Source organism: Myxocyprinus asiaticus, chromosome 8, assembly GCF_019703515.2.
Source record: "Myxocyprinus asiaticus isolate MX2 ecotype Aquarium Trade chromosome 8, UBuf_Myxa_2, whole genome shotgun sequence".
In the NCBI taxonomy this organism is placed as follows: Eukaryota; Metazoa; Chordata; class Actinopteri; order Cypriniformes; family Catostomidae; genus Myxocyprinus; species Myxocyprinus asiaticus.
The window spans coordinates 6,161,300-6,178,760 of record NC_059351.1 but is presented as its reverse complement, the minus strand read 5'-3'; the positions used below and the strand labels follow the sequence as shown (position 1 = coordinate 6,178,760).

The window sequence follows — 17,461 nt, the reverse complement described above, 5'->3', positions numbered from 1 at the left end:
GTTATTTATTCAAGTCTTTGTTAATATGCTTACACTAAACAAATGTTTCAATACATACGGTGTGTGTGTTTGTATGGGATAACTGTCTTCTCCACAGGTCAGTTTAGCTGAGACATTAAGACTTTATAGTGTTTCCCTTTAAGTTTACAAAAACTAACAGTTAACAAAAAAGCAAACCACAAAACACACGCAGAAAGACAAACACATGTAAAACACACATATACACACGTCTGGTGTGCACACAGGCAGAAGCGTTAAAAATAAAACGAACACCACCCAAACTATAGGGTGGATCCTAGACCTCAAAATATCCTTTTTGTTACAAAGAGAGAAAACTTACAAAAAGAAAAAAGAATGTACAGTTATTAATGGAATGAACATAAAGGGAGATCACCTGATGTATTGCTGCATTTCACAGGGAGAAGAAAAATAAATGTAAAAAAATTATAGTGTTGAAATAAAACCACTTTCAACCACACACTGCATTTGTTTTCAATCTCACTTTTGTAACTTACAAAACCAGATCTCACCTCAACCAGCTTGTGTAGTTTAGTCCTGACTCCCGTTATCGGCTGCAGTAAAAAACGGGACAATTTCCTTCGTAACACCTAAATTATATTTTACATTTAATCGCATAGACTGATTTGAATGACGCTTGCTTAAGTTACGGTTAGAGATTTTTCAAACTTTTAAAGCTGAGAGTGTACTTTTTTCGATGTACTTAACCCCATAATGCCGTGTGTATCAAATATGATACACAGCGTTTGACGGCTCCTGTTTCAGTCCCTGTTCAAGCTGAAAAGCCAAAAAAAAAAAAAAAAAACGCCTTGTATGTAAGTTTCACGTTTATGGCACCATCTAGTGGTTATTTGTGAAAAAAGTTGTTTCAATGTTTATATCGATCCATTTAAAATGGCGGCGGAAAAATGGGATAAATGACAGCTTATTTTAATAAAGTAAAAGTGACATTAATGATTATATTGTTAATTATATTTTTATATATAGTATTTGCTGAATATAGGCAACTTGTGCTTGATTAAAAGTTTGTATATTATTTTATTGAAAAAGCCAGTTGAAATGACATGTATCAAATATGATACAACAGGCTTTTGAGGTATATCTCTCAATCACCATTACATTCATGCCCACTATAAAGATTTTTTTTTTTTATCATAGAGCTTTGAAAATTCTGACATATACTTTTAATAGATATATTTAAAGTGTGATCTAATATTTATGCATATTTTTATATACTGTATGCAGCCTGCTTTGTCATTATAAAGGTTATTTTACATTACAAGCTATGATGATGTCTTGTTACCATAAGTTCCTGAGACCCAGCAAAAAAAGTTTTACAATTTCCCATTTTTTAAAAGTCAATATAGTGTTTGGTGCATAAAATACATATGATAAAAATTGTTTATGGAAATAAATATTTTATTCATATTGTATTTGATGTGCTGAATTGAACAGTGATACATTGCAATCCATATTTATAGACCATAGTTATTATGGCCAAACTCACAAACATTTGGTGTCTCTGAAAAACCCAAGGAGTCCTCTGATAATACCCCAAGATTTACCACTGTAGCACGTATGGGCTAAAAAATGTCCTACACAAAAATGAATTGCTGGACCTCAGGAGGATAGTGACCTTTAAATTCTAATGCATCAAACATGATACATAAAACACGTGCAAAAAAATTTTGATTTCTTTTTATAGTTTGTCTAGCGGTACTAAAACCCATGTAATGTCAAAAAAAAAAAAAAAAAAAGAAAAAAGTGTATTTTCTGACTATTCTTTCATGTCAAGCTTAACAGGGTTAATACTCTGTTCAACTCCAGTTTAATATGCAGAGACAGCTACTGTATAAATAAGTCATAAGCAGGTTGATTTCTTGATGCTATCAAAACATTGCTCTTTTTTAGCATCCCATTTGCTTAACCGATGATATGAGTTAGGACTGGGACTACCTGTTAGACTGACAAATGGCAGATGGGGGACAAATATATAATGACAGTATCCGAATACTAGTGATGGACCATTATATACTGTATATTGACCAGGACAATTCACTGAACAATTTGAGTTTATCAGCATGGGCCGATAACCGTGACTGCTTAACTGATTAAGCGTTAGTTCCACTTTGTATAACTTTTAAAATTTACAGACAGCTTTGTCAATGTATGATAAATATTTTGTCTTTGTACAAAATTTTGAGTATATATATGTAAGAAAAAAAAAATGGCAATTTACATCTCATTTGTCATCAAAAAGTTACATTACACATTAATCAGAATTAGACTGGCCACCCTCCCCGTTCTCTAGATATCAGTATCGGCCATTAAAAAGCCTATATTGGTCGACCAATATTGAATACAATTTCCAAATAGAGGATACATTGACAAATTTTCACGATGCTAAAAGACCTGAACTGTGTCCACACATGATCAAAAGTACTTGCAACTTTTCTGCATCACGTAATTCAAGGTTTCCAGCAGAACGGCCATAAAACTTCTCTGAAAACAATCATTTCTTATGTAAGGAATCATTCACGTACACACAACTGACCCAGTTCCAGTGGGGTGGAGAAGCACGTTGCTTGAGTATAAGTGTGGAGATTGCTACAGTGGACACTGACGCACTCTGACATTTGGGCGCCAGTCACTCCCTCTGCAACACACACACACACACACACACACACACACACACACACACACACACACATGCCACTCCCTCTGTAAATAAGTGGCATTTTTGCCAAGACCAACGCTTTGCTAATGTGCAAACACACACATGGAAGTGGGTCAATAAGGCCGATACTTTCCTGTAGCAGTCTGTCAACATAACCTCCTGCACAACACCACACCCAACACACACACACACAAACACACACACGCACACACACACATATTACCTCATTAACACAAACATTACTTCATTCAGCACAGACACATTTATCAAGACACACCCAAATATACTGAGAAAACACAGACACACAGACACACACAAACACACACACACACACACACACACACACACACACACACATACACATACACACACACAGCAGAACTGACAGATTAATGATGAACTGATCATTCATATTTAACCAGTGAAAATGATCCAATGCAGGAAAAAGTGTTCAGGTGAATGTTGGAAGTTATTTACAAGGTGGAGCGTGTCATTTTTCTGATGTTAAAATACTTTCTCATAACCCAGTTTAATATACAGAGACAACTACACTGCCATGGAAATGCAAAACACAGTAACTACACATTGTGTTAATATCAAGTTATAACCTAAATTGGGTCTCTTAGACTATGAACCGTCCTGTGACAGAAGTGGTTTGTCTCAACTATGCTTAGATTCAGAGGAAACAGAGAGAGACTATTTTATCATTCACATTTGGCTGGACAGTCACCATAACTTGTAGGTACTTGATGTTTTGGGCCTATAGAAGTTAGACAACAGCATGGATAATTAATGATCACCTATCTCTCGCTCTCTCTCTCTCTCTCTACACACACACACACACACACACACACACACACACACACACACACACACACACACACACACACACACAGAGAGAGAAACACACTCGCACACACTTGACCTGAGGGCCGTTTTGACATCCTGATCAACATTTACTCTGAGGTCCTGCCAATTCTGATGAGCTACTAATATGAAAATAGACCTGATTTGCTGTTTTGGCAGTTAGACAAAAAGAAAGATATAAAACAGGTCAAGTAAGAAAGAAAAAACAAGAGAACACTGACAGACTCATGTCTGAGTGTGAGGGAAATGAAGAGAGTGATAATGATGCCAAAAGAAATATTAAACCTGTGCAAGTAGACTGTTGACTGTCAAAATCATCCACAAGTTCATTAACCTATCATTAGATAAGAGCTCCACCCAGAGGACACCAACAGTAACTGCGGCCTTTAGTAAGTGAGCAGATGATATACTGTAGGTGCTGCTGGTGGTTGATATAGGGTGTTGTTGGTAGAAGTTGATATTGACAGGGGATGTCGGTCGGTGCAGGTGATATTGTTAGTTTATATAGGATGATGTTGGTAGCTGACATAAAAATTATGTTGGAACTGTATTATCTACTGTATGGTGATGTTGAAAGTTGATGTAGGTTTTATTATTACAGTAATTGATGCAGGTTGGTGATTTTGGTAGGTGATGTTTCAATTAATGTAGGTGATGTTGGAGGTTGATGAAGAGGAGATCTTTTACAGTCTAAAAGCAAGCCACGTTTAATAAAGCTGGGAGATGCTCCAGAGAATAAATATGTAGCTCTCATTTGCAGGGTAAAGAAGCAATTAACAAGATAAACCAAAATACATATATACATTTCTTAACTGCTGAGATTTTCATATGTTGGTTGGCAGATAGGTTGTTGAACCCAAACTGAACAACAGAACAGCAGGACACAATGATGGAATGACTAAATACTGAAGTAAAAAAAGCAGGATCTGAGAGTGTAAAAACAGTTAAGCATTATAAACTCCATTAAAATGTCTCTACTTCACTAATGCACACATTACACAATGTACAGTAGATTAGGAAAAAACATAACCCAGTTTTGAACTTGGGTCACCTACAGAAATGCCAATGCAACTTGCTTTGTTTTTAATGCAAAGTTGACTGTTTAGGCACATCTTGGTTAAAACAGCAATGATCATTCAACACAGTTCTCAAATATTTTGGATAAAGGGTGTACAAAAATGATATGGCATAAAGTTACCCCTCACAAAATATTATTAAGCTTATTATAAGACTACAATATCAAGGTAGATATTGAACAATTCAGTAATAATATATGTGCATCCCTACAACATACTCCTAACTTTGTGGTGCTTCTTAAAAATTGTATTTTATATACACAGTAAATATTACACTTACCAAAAATGATAATAAAAAAAAACATGCATTTATCAAAGGTGATCTGATAATTATGTTCTCTCTACCACACCCCTGAGGAAAGAGGATTTATTTCACTACATGCAATTCTAAGAACTTTGTTTTGTGCCTGTTGACAATTTTTTAGACATTTTCCTGGTAATTCAAAACAGTTTAAAAGAGGTGTGATTTGATTTAACCAAAGTAATCACACAGAAATAGCCCTGTATATACAAAACTAGCAAAGCACCGATTTAAAATATTTGGCCAATATCAACAGCCAATAATAATTTTTATGTTCAGTCAGATAAAAGATATGATGGCCGATTATACAGTTTGTCTGTTTATTTATATCGGCATTCACATTTCACCTTAAAGTGATAGTTCACCCAAAACTGAAAATTATCTTATCATTTCTTCACCCTAATGCCATCCCAAATGTCTATGACTTCTTCTGCTGAACACAAATAAAGATATTTAGAAAAGGCAGCATAAAAGTAATCCATATGACCCCAGTGGTTTAGTCTATGTCTTCAGAACCGATATGATAGGTGTGGGTGAGAAACAGATAATTATTTAAGCACTTTTTTTTCTATAAATTTTTCTCCCTGCCCAGTAGGTGGCGATATGCACGAAGAGTGCAAATCACCAAAAACAAAAGAAGGATGTGAAGGGGGCTTGGGTAGCTCAGTGGTAAAGATGGTGGCTACCACCCCTGGAGTTTGCTAGTTCGAAACCCAGGGCGTGCTGAGTGACTCCAGTCAGGTCTCCTTAGCAACCAAATTGGCCCGGTTGCTAGGGAGGGTAGAGTCACATGGGGTAACCTCCTCGTGGTCGCTATAATGTGGTTCGTTCTCGGTGGGGCGCGTGGTGAGTTGAGCATGGATGTCGCGGTGGGTGGCGTGAAGCCTCCACACGCGCTATGTCTCCGTGGTAACGCGCTCAACAAGTCACGTGATAAGATGCGCGGGTTGACGATCTCAGACGCGGAGGCAACTGGGATTCGTCCTCTGCCACCCAGACTGAGGCGAATCACTACGTGACCACGAGGACTAAAAAGCACATTGGGAATTGGCCATTCCAAATTGGGAGTAAAAAAAAAAAAAAAAAAAAAAAAAAAAAAAAAAGAAGAAGAAGGATGTGAAAGTGAAAGTGGAGATTTATGGTAAAAAAGGACCTAAATGTTGATCTGTTTTTTTTTGTTTTTTTTTTACCCACACCTATCATATTGCTTTTGAAGACATGGATTTAATCACTTGAGTCGTATGGATTACTTTTATGCTACCTTTATGTGCATTTTGGAGCTTCAAATTTCTGTCCACCATTCAAAATGACAGAAAGAAAGTCATATACATCTAGGATGGCATGAGGGTGAGTAAATGATGAGAGAATTTACATTTTTGGGTGAACTATCCCTTTAAATCTGCAGATAGATATTTAGTGAAAATATTATAATGTACTGTACAAAAAGCAAAGAGTATCTGTTTAGTACTTCTGAAATCTGGCACAGAAAATGAATATACTCCTAGAATTAGACCTAAAAAATTACATCTTACACAAAAACGAGATAAAATCCTCTGAACTTGTAGATACAGTATGTGTTCCAGTCTATGAGTACTAATGCAACATTCTGAGATCATATTTGTGCACGCCCGTGTGTGTTTGTGGCTATGTGTTACCTTTGGTGTCTGAGCCCTTCTGAGGTGTGGCTACTCTTAAGAAGATCTGTTGTCTCCAGGAGTGTCTTCGGCTAAGTAACGGACTGTCATCCCCAATGACACACACTACTCCAGGACTGGACAGGGCTGCCACATCACTAAACACACAGATATACATAGGTAAGCATTAATACCCCTCCACACAGACACAAAATGCACCCCAAATACAATTTTAAATGTTCAAACTTCACTTATAATAACCAAATATCAACATTATTCACCCTAAGATATCAACCTCGACCACCATGAGAGGTGTAGAAAAAGAACAGAGGTGAAGGACAGAAAAATGGAAAGATGGAATGAGACAAAAGAAAAGAAGAGAGTACCTCTTCATCTGAAAATCACAGGTATCATCACTCTCCACAACAGGGGCCAAAAATTTGAGGAAATTTGGAACAGAGGAAGAGGAGTGTAATCTCGCTCTGAACACACTCAGCCCTGATGGACTGTGAGAAAAAGTGTGAGAGAGACAGAGAGAGAGGCCAGAAAGTAAAGGAGAGAGTGACTGTAATGAACGGTCACATTAGAAATGTACAAACACAAAAAAACGAAATCTATGTGGCTAATTTTATAGCAGAATTGAGAATACATTGGGATGAATTCACTAAACAGTTGCACCATTTGTTATTTCAGACCAAAACCCTGTGTCATATTCATAGGATTTTCAACAAGTTGATTGGATGGTGAAAAGTGGGAGTTACCTACCAGAATGGAATAAATCATGTCCAATAAAACCAGGAAAGTGCATTGCATTTTGTGCTAAAACAATGCAGACAACGTGTGCAAATAAGTTAATTTAGTGAATTTTTCCCATTGAGAACTGTCCCCATTTGTGAATGACAGTAGAGAAGAGAGAGGACACACACACACACACACACACACACACACACACACACAAACTCACCTCCTCCTGAGGGGCCGTGCGGAATGATCGAGAGCAAAAGCATGATGTCTCATCGGCCGATGACACACAGAAGAGGAAGAGACCGGAAAGGAGGAAGGACTGATGAAAAACAGGAAAAAGAAAGGACGGGGCATATAGAAAAATAGGAGGAAGCAAAGGGATAGAAACATAGAGATGCAGAGAATGAGGGAAAAAACTCAAAAGTGGTCATAGAAAAGTGAACTGAATTCACATGACAGAATACAGAATAAGAAAGGTGATATGACAGAACAGGAGACAGATTTCCACCCTAACACCTTTTCAGACCCACCCACACTGACTGACAGGAGTACACTGCTGTCATTGACAGTCCACATGCAAATAGACTTTAAATTTGCGTTTAGCAAATTCCTGTACACTTCAAATGCAAATATGCAGTTTGCAACTGCATTGGAATTATGTCACAGATTGTGCATGCACAACAACAAAATACAATTGCAAACTGCAATTGCGTTTGAATGTTGCCCACAATATGCTTCCTTAGATAGCAATAACAAAGAAACTAAACTTCCAGTAGCTGTGGCTATTAAAGCTTATAGATGGTTTGGACTCACATACTCATTCCTTAATATTACTATTTCCCACATTTTAGAATAATAGTAAAATCATCAAAACTACGAAACAACACCAAAAATGGTTACCAATTTTTTTTTTAAACAAATGAAAACTTGCCCGTCAAAATAACTATAATCTTATGTTTTTGCTTCTTAAAAGTAGACACATTTTGCCTAGCTCTGGACCCTCATTCTTATGACCAGCTTTAGGAGGTATAAACTTGGGATGCTTTTCAAACAGTATTGAAAGAATAAAATTAGTTCAAACATAATAATAATAATAATAAAGAAATTCAAACATAGGCACAATTTATACTTGTCTACAATTTTTTTTTTTTTACATTTTACACTATGTAAGATTTTTTTGTTAGAAATTAACAAAATGTCATTAATGAGCAAGTACACCAATAACCCGTCTTCCAAACCATGTTTTTGCCTTACCCCGATTAACTACGGTAAGTCCACAATAGAGATTTTTATTTAGAACTGCCAGGATGAATTTGGCGTGAAATCGCACGCATACGTCATTCGTCCTTGCGTGTTTACGTCATGTCCGTAAGCTCAGAAAGAAGGGCCAGCTGTGGCGCGACTCACGCGAGTGTCGGAGAAGCGGGAAGGGAGTGCAACAGCTGTTCAGCGGCGGTGTGAAATCACTCTCCTCGTGGTTTTTTTAACTGTTTGGTGAAGTTGTTTACCTGCTGTAATGCGTGGGTATGTTTTCTGATAAGGTTGTTATGCTTTAAAGGTGCAGTATGTAAGATTCAGAAACCCTTGTTATTAATGACACCTGTGGCCGTTAAGTGAACTGCAGCAGCGACCTGTTGCTCGTGCTCGCACTCGTGCGCACACTCCATAGGGACGCGAGCATCGGACAAAACAATGACGTAACGTACAAAAAGACTGAACGTGATTCACCGGCATCATGCTGACAGATGAGGTAGCATAATTAAAATTACACAGTTATGATTGTTTTACTACAAACTTTGAGACTGTATATTATATTTGACTCTCCAGTGCTGGAACAGGGCTAAAACAAAGTGTGGATATAGGTCTGACTATGCGAGACTGTAGTTTGAAGTAATCACTTTTCTTTGCATGATACACTGACTGCGTTTATATGATAGCCTATGTCGGCGTTAGCTAGCTAGCCAGCTTTATCAATAGCTGTTAGCTAAATTTGGTGGATGATGACAGTAGCTGTTTATAAAACAGACTGTACATTATAAATATGTTGACACAATTCAGTATTGATGTGATTCCATCACAACTGTCATTTTGATATATCGATGCGCTATTGTTTTATAATAATAGAACGTATATATTTTCTGTATAACCAAGTTACGTTACACTAATGAATGGGTCATTTTGCATTATCTTGAACATTGTACTGCATTCATTTCATGTGTTATTGTAGTTTACCTTACTGAATAATTACAGATGTTTTACTATTGTAATAATACGGTTCCCTCGCATTCTCCACTGAGGCTGTAGATTGTAATATGAAAATATAGTGTCTTCAACTGAACTCATATCAGCCATTTTTCAGCCAGAGCTTCACCTCTTAAATTTATATGTGTAGTACAATACAAACACTAATGTGTATTGTGTAGTGGATAAAACACTTTTAATAATCATATTAAAATACAGTTAAGAGTGTTGTTTATCTTCCACAAATTAAGTAATATCGGTTATAAATGTTTAAGTGAATAACATTATATCAACATGAAAATAGCTCGTCATGACTCTGCTCTGCAGGTAATCTCAGAGTCTTCAAACCATGAGATTCATCCGCCACAAGAGCAGTGCCGAATACCCACTGACGTAAACTGTTCCTCTGCAAATAACTTGCAGTTTTCTGCTTCAACCGCAAGAGGGCCAAAAGATACATAGTGTAGCATCAAGCATAAGCCTTTAGATTAAAAGGTTTTTTAGATCATGAAAAACAAAGTGTACTGTATGTTGATGATGCATATGCATGGACACACACACACACGCTCACTTGCTCTGGTGTGGGGAGTCTGTGCTGACAGAGTAGTGTCGGACCAGTTTGGGTTTGTTGGCAGCAGTGGGCTGTAGAGGGGGGAGACTTGGTTCAGAGGATGACAGCGTGGGAGAGTGACTAATTGTGCTTGCGCGTCTCCTGAAACCCTGAGGCGGACTCTCAGGACCCTCGTGACCTCCGAGAGAGCCTTCTAGACGCTTCAGGTCCCCCGTTGAATTATGGGAGCGGAGTGGACTGGAGGGGGGAAGGAGAGAACAGAGGGGCTCCTCCAATGACGTTTCCTTAAAAAACAAACAAGACAAAAAGAATGTCAAAGACTGAGCGGTATATTCACTATGAATAAATTGTGGCGGGTAAAGCGTGTTTTTTTTTGCACGCGCACTCTGCTCTGAAATTATGCAGATCAGGTAACGGTGCAAACGCACCCACAAAATTGCTGCTAAAAGCAATTTGCACACGCAATTCTGATCTTGCTAGCAAATTCTGAGCGCAAACATTTTTAAAAACTGTATAACATCCAGAAAGTCTGAAGCTGAAAGGTCATAACTGGTTCTTCCCACATAGGTCAAAATTGCTCATTAAGACAATGCAAGGAACAATTACCATAGTTTTAAATGGTTATTTTTCTTAAACAATTAAATACAAAAATACATTTTTTTTTTATTTGATTTGTTTTGATAGTCTTGACAATATCCAAATATTAACACAATCTTCACAGAAAATGGAATAAAAAAAACAGGAGAGGTGCCATCTGCAATGTTTACTGATGCAAGGGTTTACAACTGTCCCGTTTTTGCCAAATGTCCCATGTTTTATTTCATACAGGACACCTATTGTTCAGGCTTTGTGTGCCACATTGGCGCATAAGAAGGGTCGGACAGCGAGACTCTTGAAGAGGACCCCCGTCCTGTATTGAAGCACTCAAAATGCTCAACGTCCCAAATTCGCATGAGACATTCAATAACTTATCGCGTTGTGGTGGCTCGAAGCCCGTGTGCGTTACCGCACCTTAGCGCATCTCTTTGGGTGGGTAAAGCCAATGTCTGTAATATTTTAAAAGAGGTTTGCAATGCTTTGGCTGCCATGTAACATAAGCATGACACATAGGTGCGTTCCATTCAGAAGAGATCATGTTCCCCTCATAGACTTTACCTTTCACTTTCAGAGGGCTGAAATGTGTGATATAATTGTCATTCAGAACTCACTTTTTAAGTAATTTTTATTGAAAATTCTCTTGAAACGATCCAACAGTGTGGCCACCATTCAAAGTGCCCTATGAAGACACCATTTATGTAGTTTGGAATGCATTAAACAGTGCTGTGAAAAAGTATTTCTTCTATTTTTGTGTATTTTTATACTAAACTGTTTTAGATCTTCAAACGAGATATAACATAAAACAAAAGCAACCTGAGTAAACACAATTAGTGCAGTTATCAAATATATATATATTTTTTTTTTGAAGCAAAAAAGTTATCCAACACCTATATCACCCATGTGAAAAACTAACTGCCCCCTTAAACTTAATAGCTGGTTGTACCAACTTTAGCAGCAACAACTGCAACCAAACACTTCTGATGACTGGAGATCAGTCTTTCAGAACGCTGTGGTGAAATTTTGGCCCAATCTTCTTTGCAGAACTGCTTTAGTTCAGCCACATTGGAGGGTTTTTGAGAATAAACTGCCCGTTTAAGGTCCTGCCACAGCATCTCAATCAGGTTCAAGTCAGGAATTTGACTAGCCCACTCCAAAATTTCAATTTTGCTTCTTTTGAGCCATTCAGAGGCGGACTTACTCCTATGCTTTGGATCACTGTCTTGCTGCATAATCCAGTTGCGCTTGAGCTTCAACTCACGGACTGATGACTGGATGTTCTCCTTTAGGATTTTCTGCTAGAGAGCAGAATTAATGTTTCGCTCAATTATTGCAAGTCACCCTGGCCCTGAAGCAGCAATGCATCCCCACACCAGCACACTACCACCACCATGCTTGGCCGTAGGTATGATGTTCTTTTTGTGGAATTCTGCATTTGATTTACGCCAGATGTAACGGGACCCATGTTTGTTTATTTGCTTGTTTATTTATTTGGATCCCCATTAGCTATGCCCAAGAGCACCGCTAGTCTTCCTGGGGTCCACACAACACTTAAAAACACACATTATTTATTAACATATACACAAAAACATTAATAATACTCTCAATAACAAATCATGATCCAAAAACAACACACTTAGCATATATTCAACATTACAACCATCTGTGAATTTACAAAAAAAAAAAACTAACTTCTATGCATAACCTCCTATAAATATGATAATCCAAGGTGTGCCTTTATCTGCCTTTTAAAATTGAATTTGTGTTATTTTAATTAATGACAATGGTAAAGAATTCCATGTTTTCATTGCCCTATATACTACTGTATGTTTAAGGAAATTAGCTTTTGCTTTAGGGAGTGAAAATCTGCCTTCTGTTGCCTGTCTAGTGGCATATGTATATGACTCTAAATTGCCTTTTAATTGATTGTACTGATCCAATGGAATTTTAAACTGTAAAACCTTCCATGTTGCTAATAAAATTGCCTCAGTCATCTGGTCTTCCACTCTCAACCAATTAAGATAAAGATGCATGCTGTTAATATTTGTGTGATACGGTCACTGGAGAGCAAGTCGTGCCACCTTGTTCTGTACTAGCTGGAGTTTACTTAAATCTTTTTTTGGCATTAGCCCAAATTATCTGGCAATAGTCTAGCTGTGAAAAGAAAAGAGTACCTAAGACTGTTTTCATTATATCAGATGTAAAATATCTTCTGCATCGCCTTATTACAGCTAACACCTTACCCATTTTATTTACCGTATTGTCAATGTGTTTTGACCAAGACAATTTATTATCAAGGGTGATACCCAATAACTTGGTTTCTTTTACTTGCTGAATAAGTGTTTTATTTATGTATAGTCTAAGCTCTGGTTCAGAATGATTTGAACCAAATACTATACTCTTAGTTTTTAGATGAATTAAGTATCAGTTTGTTTTCTAAAATCCACTTTCCTATAATATCAATCTCCTCTTTCATAATGGTAGTCAATTCAGCAGATGTTGGTGCAGACGCATATACTGTAATATCGTCTGCATACATTGTTAATTTAGCACTTTTTAGAACGAGAGGTAAATCGTTTGTAAAAATGGAATGCATGAGTGGTCCTAGACAGATCCCTCTGGAACTCCACATTCCACTGACATTCTATCTGAATAGCTTCCATTAAAAAATACTCTCTGCGATCTGTTTACTAAATAACTTTCCATCCAAGCAACTGCTGAAGGTCTCAATCCATAACACTCCAACTTTTCCAGTAGAAGCTTGTGATCAATAAGATCAAATGCTGCCGTAAAATCTACTAAGACCGCTCCACATATCATTTTATTATCCAAATCTCTATACCAGTCATCTGTCATTTGTACTGGAGCTGTGCATGTAGAGTGTCCCTTTCTGTAAGCATGCTGAAGATTTGTTATCAGATTGTTTTCTGAGAAGTAATCTTGTATTTGATCAAATACTGCCTTCTCAAGGATCTTAATGCTGGTAACAAACTTACTGGACGACTATTAGGGCCACCAAATGGTTTTTTCCTATCTTTGGGCAATGGAATAATTTTTGCCTCTTTCCAAGCCTGTGGAAATGTTAATCGTTTAAGGCTTGCATTTAATATATGACAGATTGGAGCCGCAACATAATCTATGGCAATTCGAATCAATTTATCATCTATATTATCTATGCCTGGTTGTATATCCTTATACACAGTTGTGCTCAAAAGTATGCATACCCTGGCAGAAATTGTGAAATTTTGTTGATGGCTCGATCACGTATTAAGAAGTGTAAAATTCGGGGATCTCTTGATACCAAGCTAAGGTCAGGTAGACCAAGAAAGATTTCAGCCACAACTGCCAGAAGAATTGTTCGGGATACAAAGAAAAACCCACAGGTAACCTCAGGAGAAATACAGGCTACTCTGGAAAAAGACGGTGTGGTTGTTTCAAGGAGCACAATACTTGTTGACCCCTCTCCAAACATAGCGCTTATGGTTGTGACCATAAAACTCTATTTTGGTCTCGTCACTCCAAATTACAGTGTGCAAGAAGCTGTGAGGCGTGTCAAGGTGTTGTCGGGCATATTGTAACTAGGCTTTTTTGTGGCATTGGCTTCTTTCTGGCAACTCGACCATGCAACTAATTTTTGTTCAAGTATCGTCGTATTGTGCTCCTTGAAACAACCACACCGTCTTTTTCCAGAGCAGCCTGTATTTCTCCTGAGATTACCTGTTGGTTTTTCTTTGTATCCTGAACGATTCTTATGGCAGTTGTGGCTGAAATCTTTCTTGGTCTATCTGACCTTGGCTTGGTATCAAGAGATCCCTGAATATTACACTTCTTAATAAGTGATTGAACAGTACTGACTGGCATTTTCAAGGCTTTGGATATCTTTTTATATCCTTTTCCATCTTTATAAAGTTCCATTACCTTGTTACGCAGGTGTTTTGACAGTTCTTTTCTGCTCCCCATGGCTCAGTATCTAGCCTGCTCAGTGCATCCATGTGAGAGCTAACAAACTCATTGACTATTTATACACAGACACTAACTGCAATTTAAAAAGCCACAGGTGTGGGAAATTAACCTTTAATTGCCATTTAAACCTGTGTGTGTCACCTTGTGTGTCTGTAACAAGGCCAAACATTCAAGGGTATGTAAACTTTTGATCAGGGCCATTTGGGTGATTTCTGTTATCATTATGATTTAAAAAGGAGCCAAACAACTATGTGATGATAAATGGCTTCATATGATCACTATCCTTAAATAAAAGGCAGTTTTTTTGCATGACCAGTCATATTTTCAAAATCAATGCCAAAATTTCACAATTTCTGCCAGGGTATGCAAACTTTTGAGCACAACTGTATAGACTTTATTAACTTGTTAACAGTTTCTACTTCTAATTCACTAAACTCAAAATGACAATGCTTACCTCTCATATAATTGTTTATGTTAGAAATGGTCAAGATATTGTCTGTCCCATATGATAATTCTTTCCTCAAATTATATACCTTGCTACTAAAATAAATATTCAAATAATTAGCAATTTTTTTTGGTTTTGTAATAAAAATACCTTCACACTCCATCGAAGTAGGCTGTGGAGAAGAATGTCTTCCCATTATACTATTTAATGTGCGCCAAAGCTTTTTCCCATCCTTCATCTTTCTATTTAACTGTAGTGCATAATCTTGTTTCTTCTTCTTTTGATTAAGTTTGTAACAAGATTCCTCAGTTTACAATATTTCTGTCTATCAGTTATACTACCAGTTTTTTGTGCTGTTCTCTTAGCCTCATCTCTCTGAGTCATATAATCTTTTAATTCATTATCAACCCAGGATGCTCTACAATACCTCGTCAACAATTTCTTAATGGGTGCATGATTATCAATACTGGTTGGAATTTTTTAAGAAATAATTCAAGCACATGATCTGGTTCTTCTTCATCATAAATATCTGACCACCCTATATTACCCACATCCCTCAGAAAAGCATCCTGGGAAAACCTCCTATATGACCTTTTATACACAATTCTTTGCTTGGCTTTGGGTATTTTATTTTTCCTTGCAATCACTACTATATTGTGATCACTACAACCTCTTTGGACTGATACAGCTTTAGTATAAAATTATCATCACTCAAGTAAATATGATCTATACAAGATGATGTGGTCTTACCCTTATTATTAGTACTTATGCTTGTTGGTTGTCTCACCATTTGTTTTAAACCACATGCCTCTGTTATAGTGACCAGCTGATGTTTCAAAGAACAACTATTTAATAGCCAGTCAATATCAAAATCTCCTGTAAAAATAACTTCTATATTCAATTCACATATCTGATTCAACATCTCGCCCATAGCTTCTAAATACTTATTATTTGAACTTGGTGGCCTATAACAGCAGCCCATTAAAATTGATTTAACATAAGGTAGATTGACTTGAAGCCATAATACCTCAACTTCATTACACATGATATCATCTCTTACTTTTACTGAAATATGGTTTTGAACATAAAAAGCTACACCTCCCCCATACTTATTTCTTTCCTTTCTATAAAGATTATATCCTCTTATGGACACAGCTTCATCATCAAATGTTTCATCCAGATGGGTTTAAGACATCGCAAAAATGTCAATTGTGTTTGACAACAATAAATCAGAAATTTCATGCACTTTGTTCCTCAAGCTACAAATATTCAAATGAGCAATCTTAAAACGTTTTATTTTTTGGAAATAAAACACCAATAGACATCAGTTATAAAGTATCTCACCTTAGTTTCACATCTTATTCTGGTCAGTGCTTAAAATCTTCCCTTTCATTCTCAATGCCATTTATGAACAATAAGCTTGTCATACCTTAAAAAAGCAATGTCCCCTCTTTCTCTCGCAGCTTTCATTTTAGGAATCAGTTCCTTCCTTCTCTGTTGAACAGAATCAGGATAGTCCTCATTTATAAATTTATTTTAAACTTTCAACTTCTTCGCATTAGCCAAAACTCTGTCTCTATCCTTGAGCCTTGAAAACTTCACCATTATTGGTCAAGGTCAAGGTCTACTTGAGGTTTCATCTCCTGCTTTAGAAACTTTTCCAACTCGTTGAAGTCTCTCTATCCCAATGGTATGGGGATCCAGGTCCAATTTATCCTTAAAGAAAGTCAGCACCTTCTCCTCTGATTCTGACCACCTTTCATTCTCAGTCTCAGGAATACCATCAGTAAATCACATTTTGACGCCTGGTCTGGGCATCAAGAAAGTCTGCTTTGGCATCAATTACTATCAATGATTCTGCCAATTTGTGTATGTCATCTTCAATTATTGCAAGTCACACTCAATCAGGTTCAAGTCAGGACTTTGACTAGGCCACTCCAAAACTTTTGATCCATTCAGAGGTGGACTTACTCCTATGCTTTGGATCATTGTCTTGCTGCATAATCCAGTTGCACTTGAGCTTCAAATCATGGACTGATGACCGGATGTTCTCCTTTAGGATTTTCTGGTAGAGAGCAGAATTCATGTTTCGCTCAATTATTGCAAGTCACCCTGGCCCTGAAGCAGAAAAGCATCCCCACACCAGCACACTACCACCACCATGCTTGGCCGTAGGTATGATGTTCTTTTTGTGGAATTCTGTGTTTGATTTACGCCAGATGTAAGGGGACTCCTGTCTTCCAAACAGTTCTGATTTCGACTCATCAGTCCACAGAACATTCTCCCAAAAGGTTTGAGGATCATCAAGGTGTGTTTTGGTAAAATTCAGA

At 37.2% G+C, this 17,461-nt stretch overlaps 2 protein-coding genes across 6 annotated transcripts in view; one reads left to right on the top strand and one right to left on the bottom strand.

The window, feature by feature from the left end:
• Positions 1-17,461, top strand: part of LOC127444521 (uncharacterized) — a 212,668-nt gene that overhangs the window by 113,225 nt on the left and 81,982 nt on the right. The window lies entirely within an intron of this gene.
• The window catches only part of LOC127444517 (TBC1 domain family member 1-like), a 111,628-nt gene that overhangs the window by 36,848 nt on the left and 57,319 nt on the right, over positions 1-17,461 (bottom strand). For 4 of the 5 annotated variants that reach the window (XM_051703905.1, XM_051703906.1, XM_051703907.1 and 1 more), the window contains 2 exons: positions 10,130-10,413; positions 6,595-6,731 (listed from right to left, as the gene is read on the bottom strand). In XM_051703905.1, the coding sequence (XP_051559865.1) occupies positions 6,595-6,731; positions 10,130-10,413 (421 nt within the window). Of the gene's footprint in view, positions 1-6,594; positions 6,732-6,959; positions 7,080-7,537; positions 7,637-10,129; positions 10,414-17,461 lie in introns of all 5 variants that reach the window. The other variant, XM_051703909.1, reaches the window with a different exon arrangement.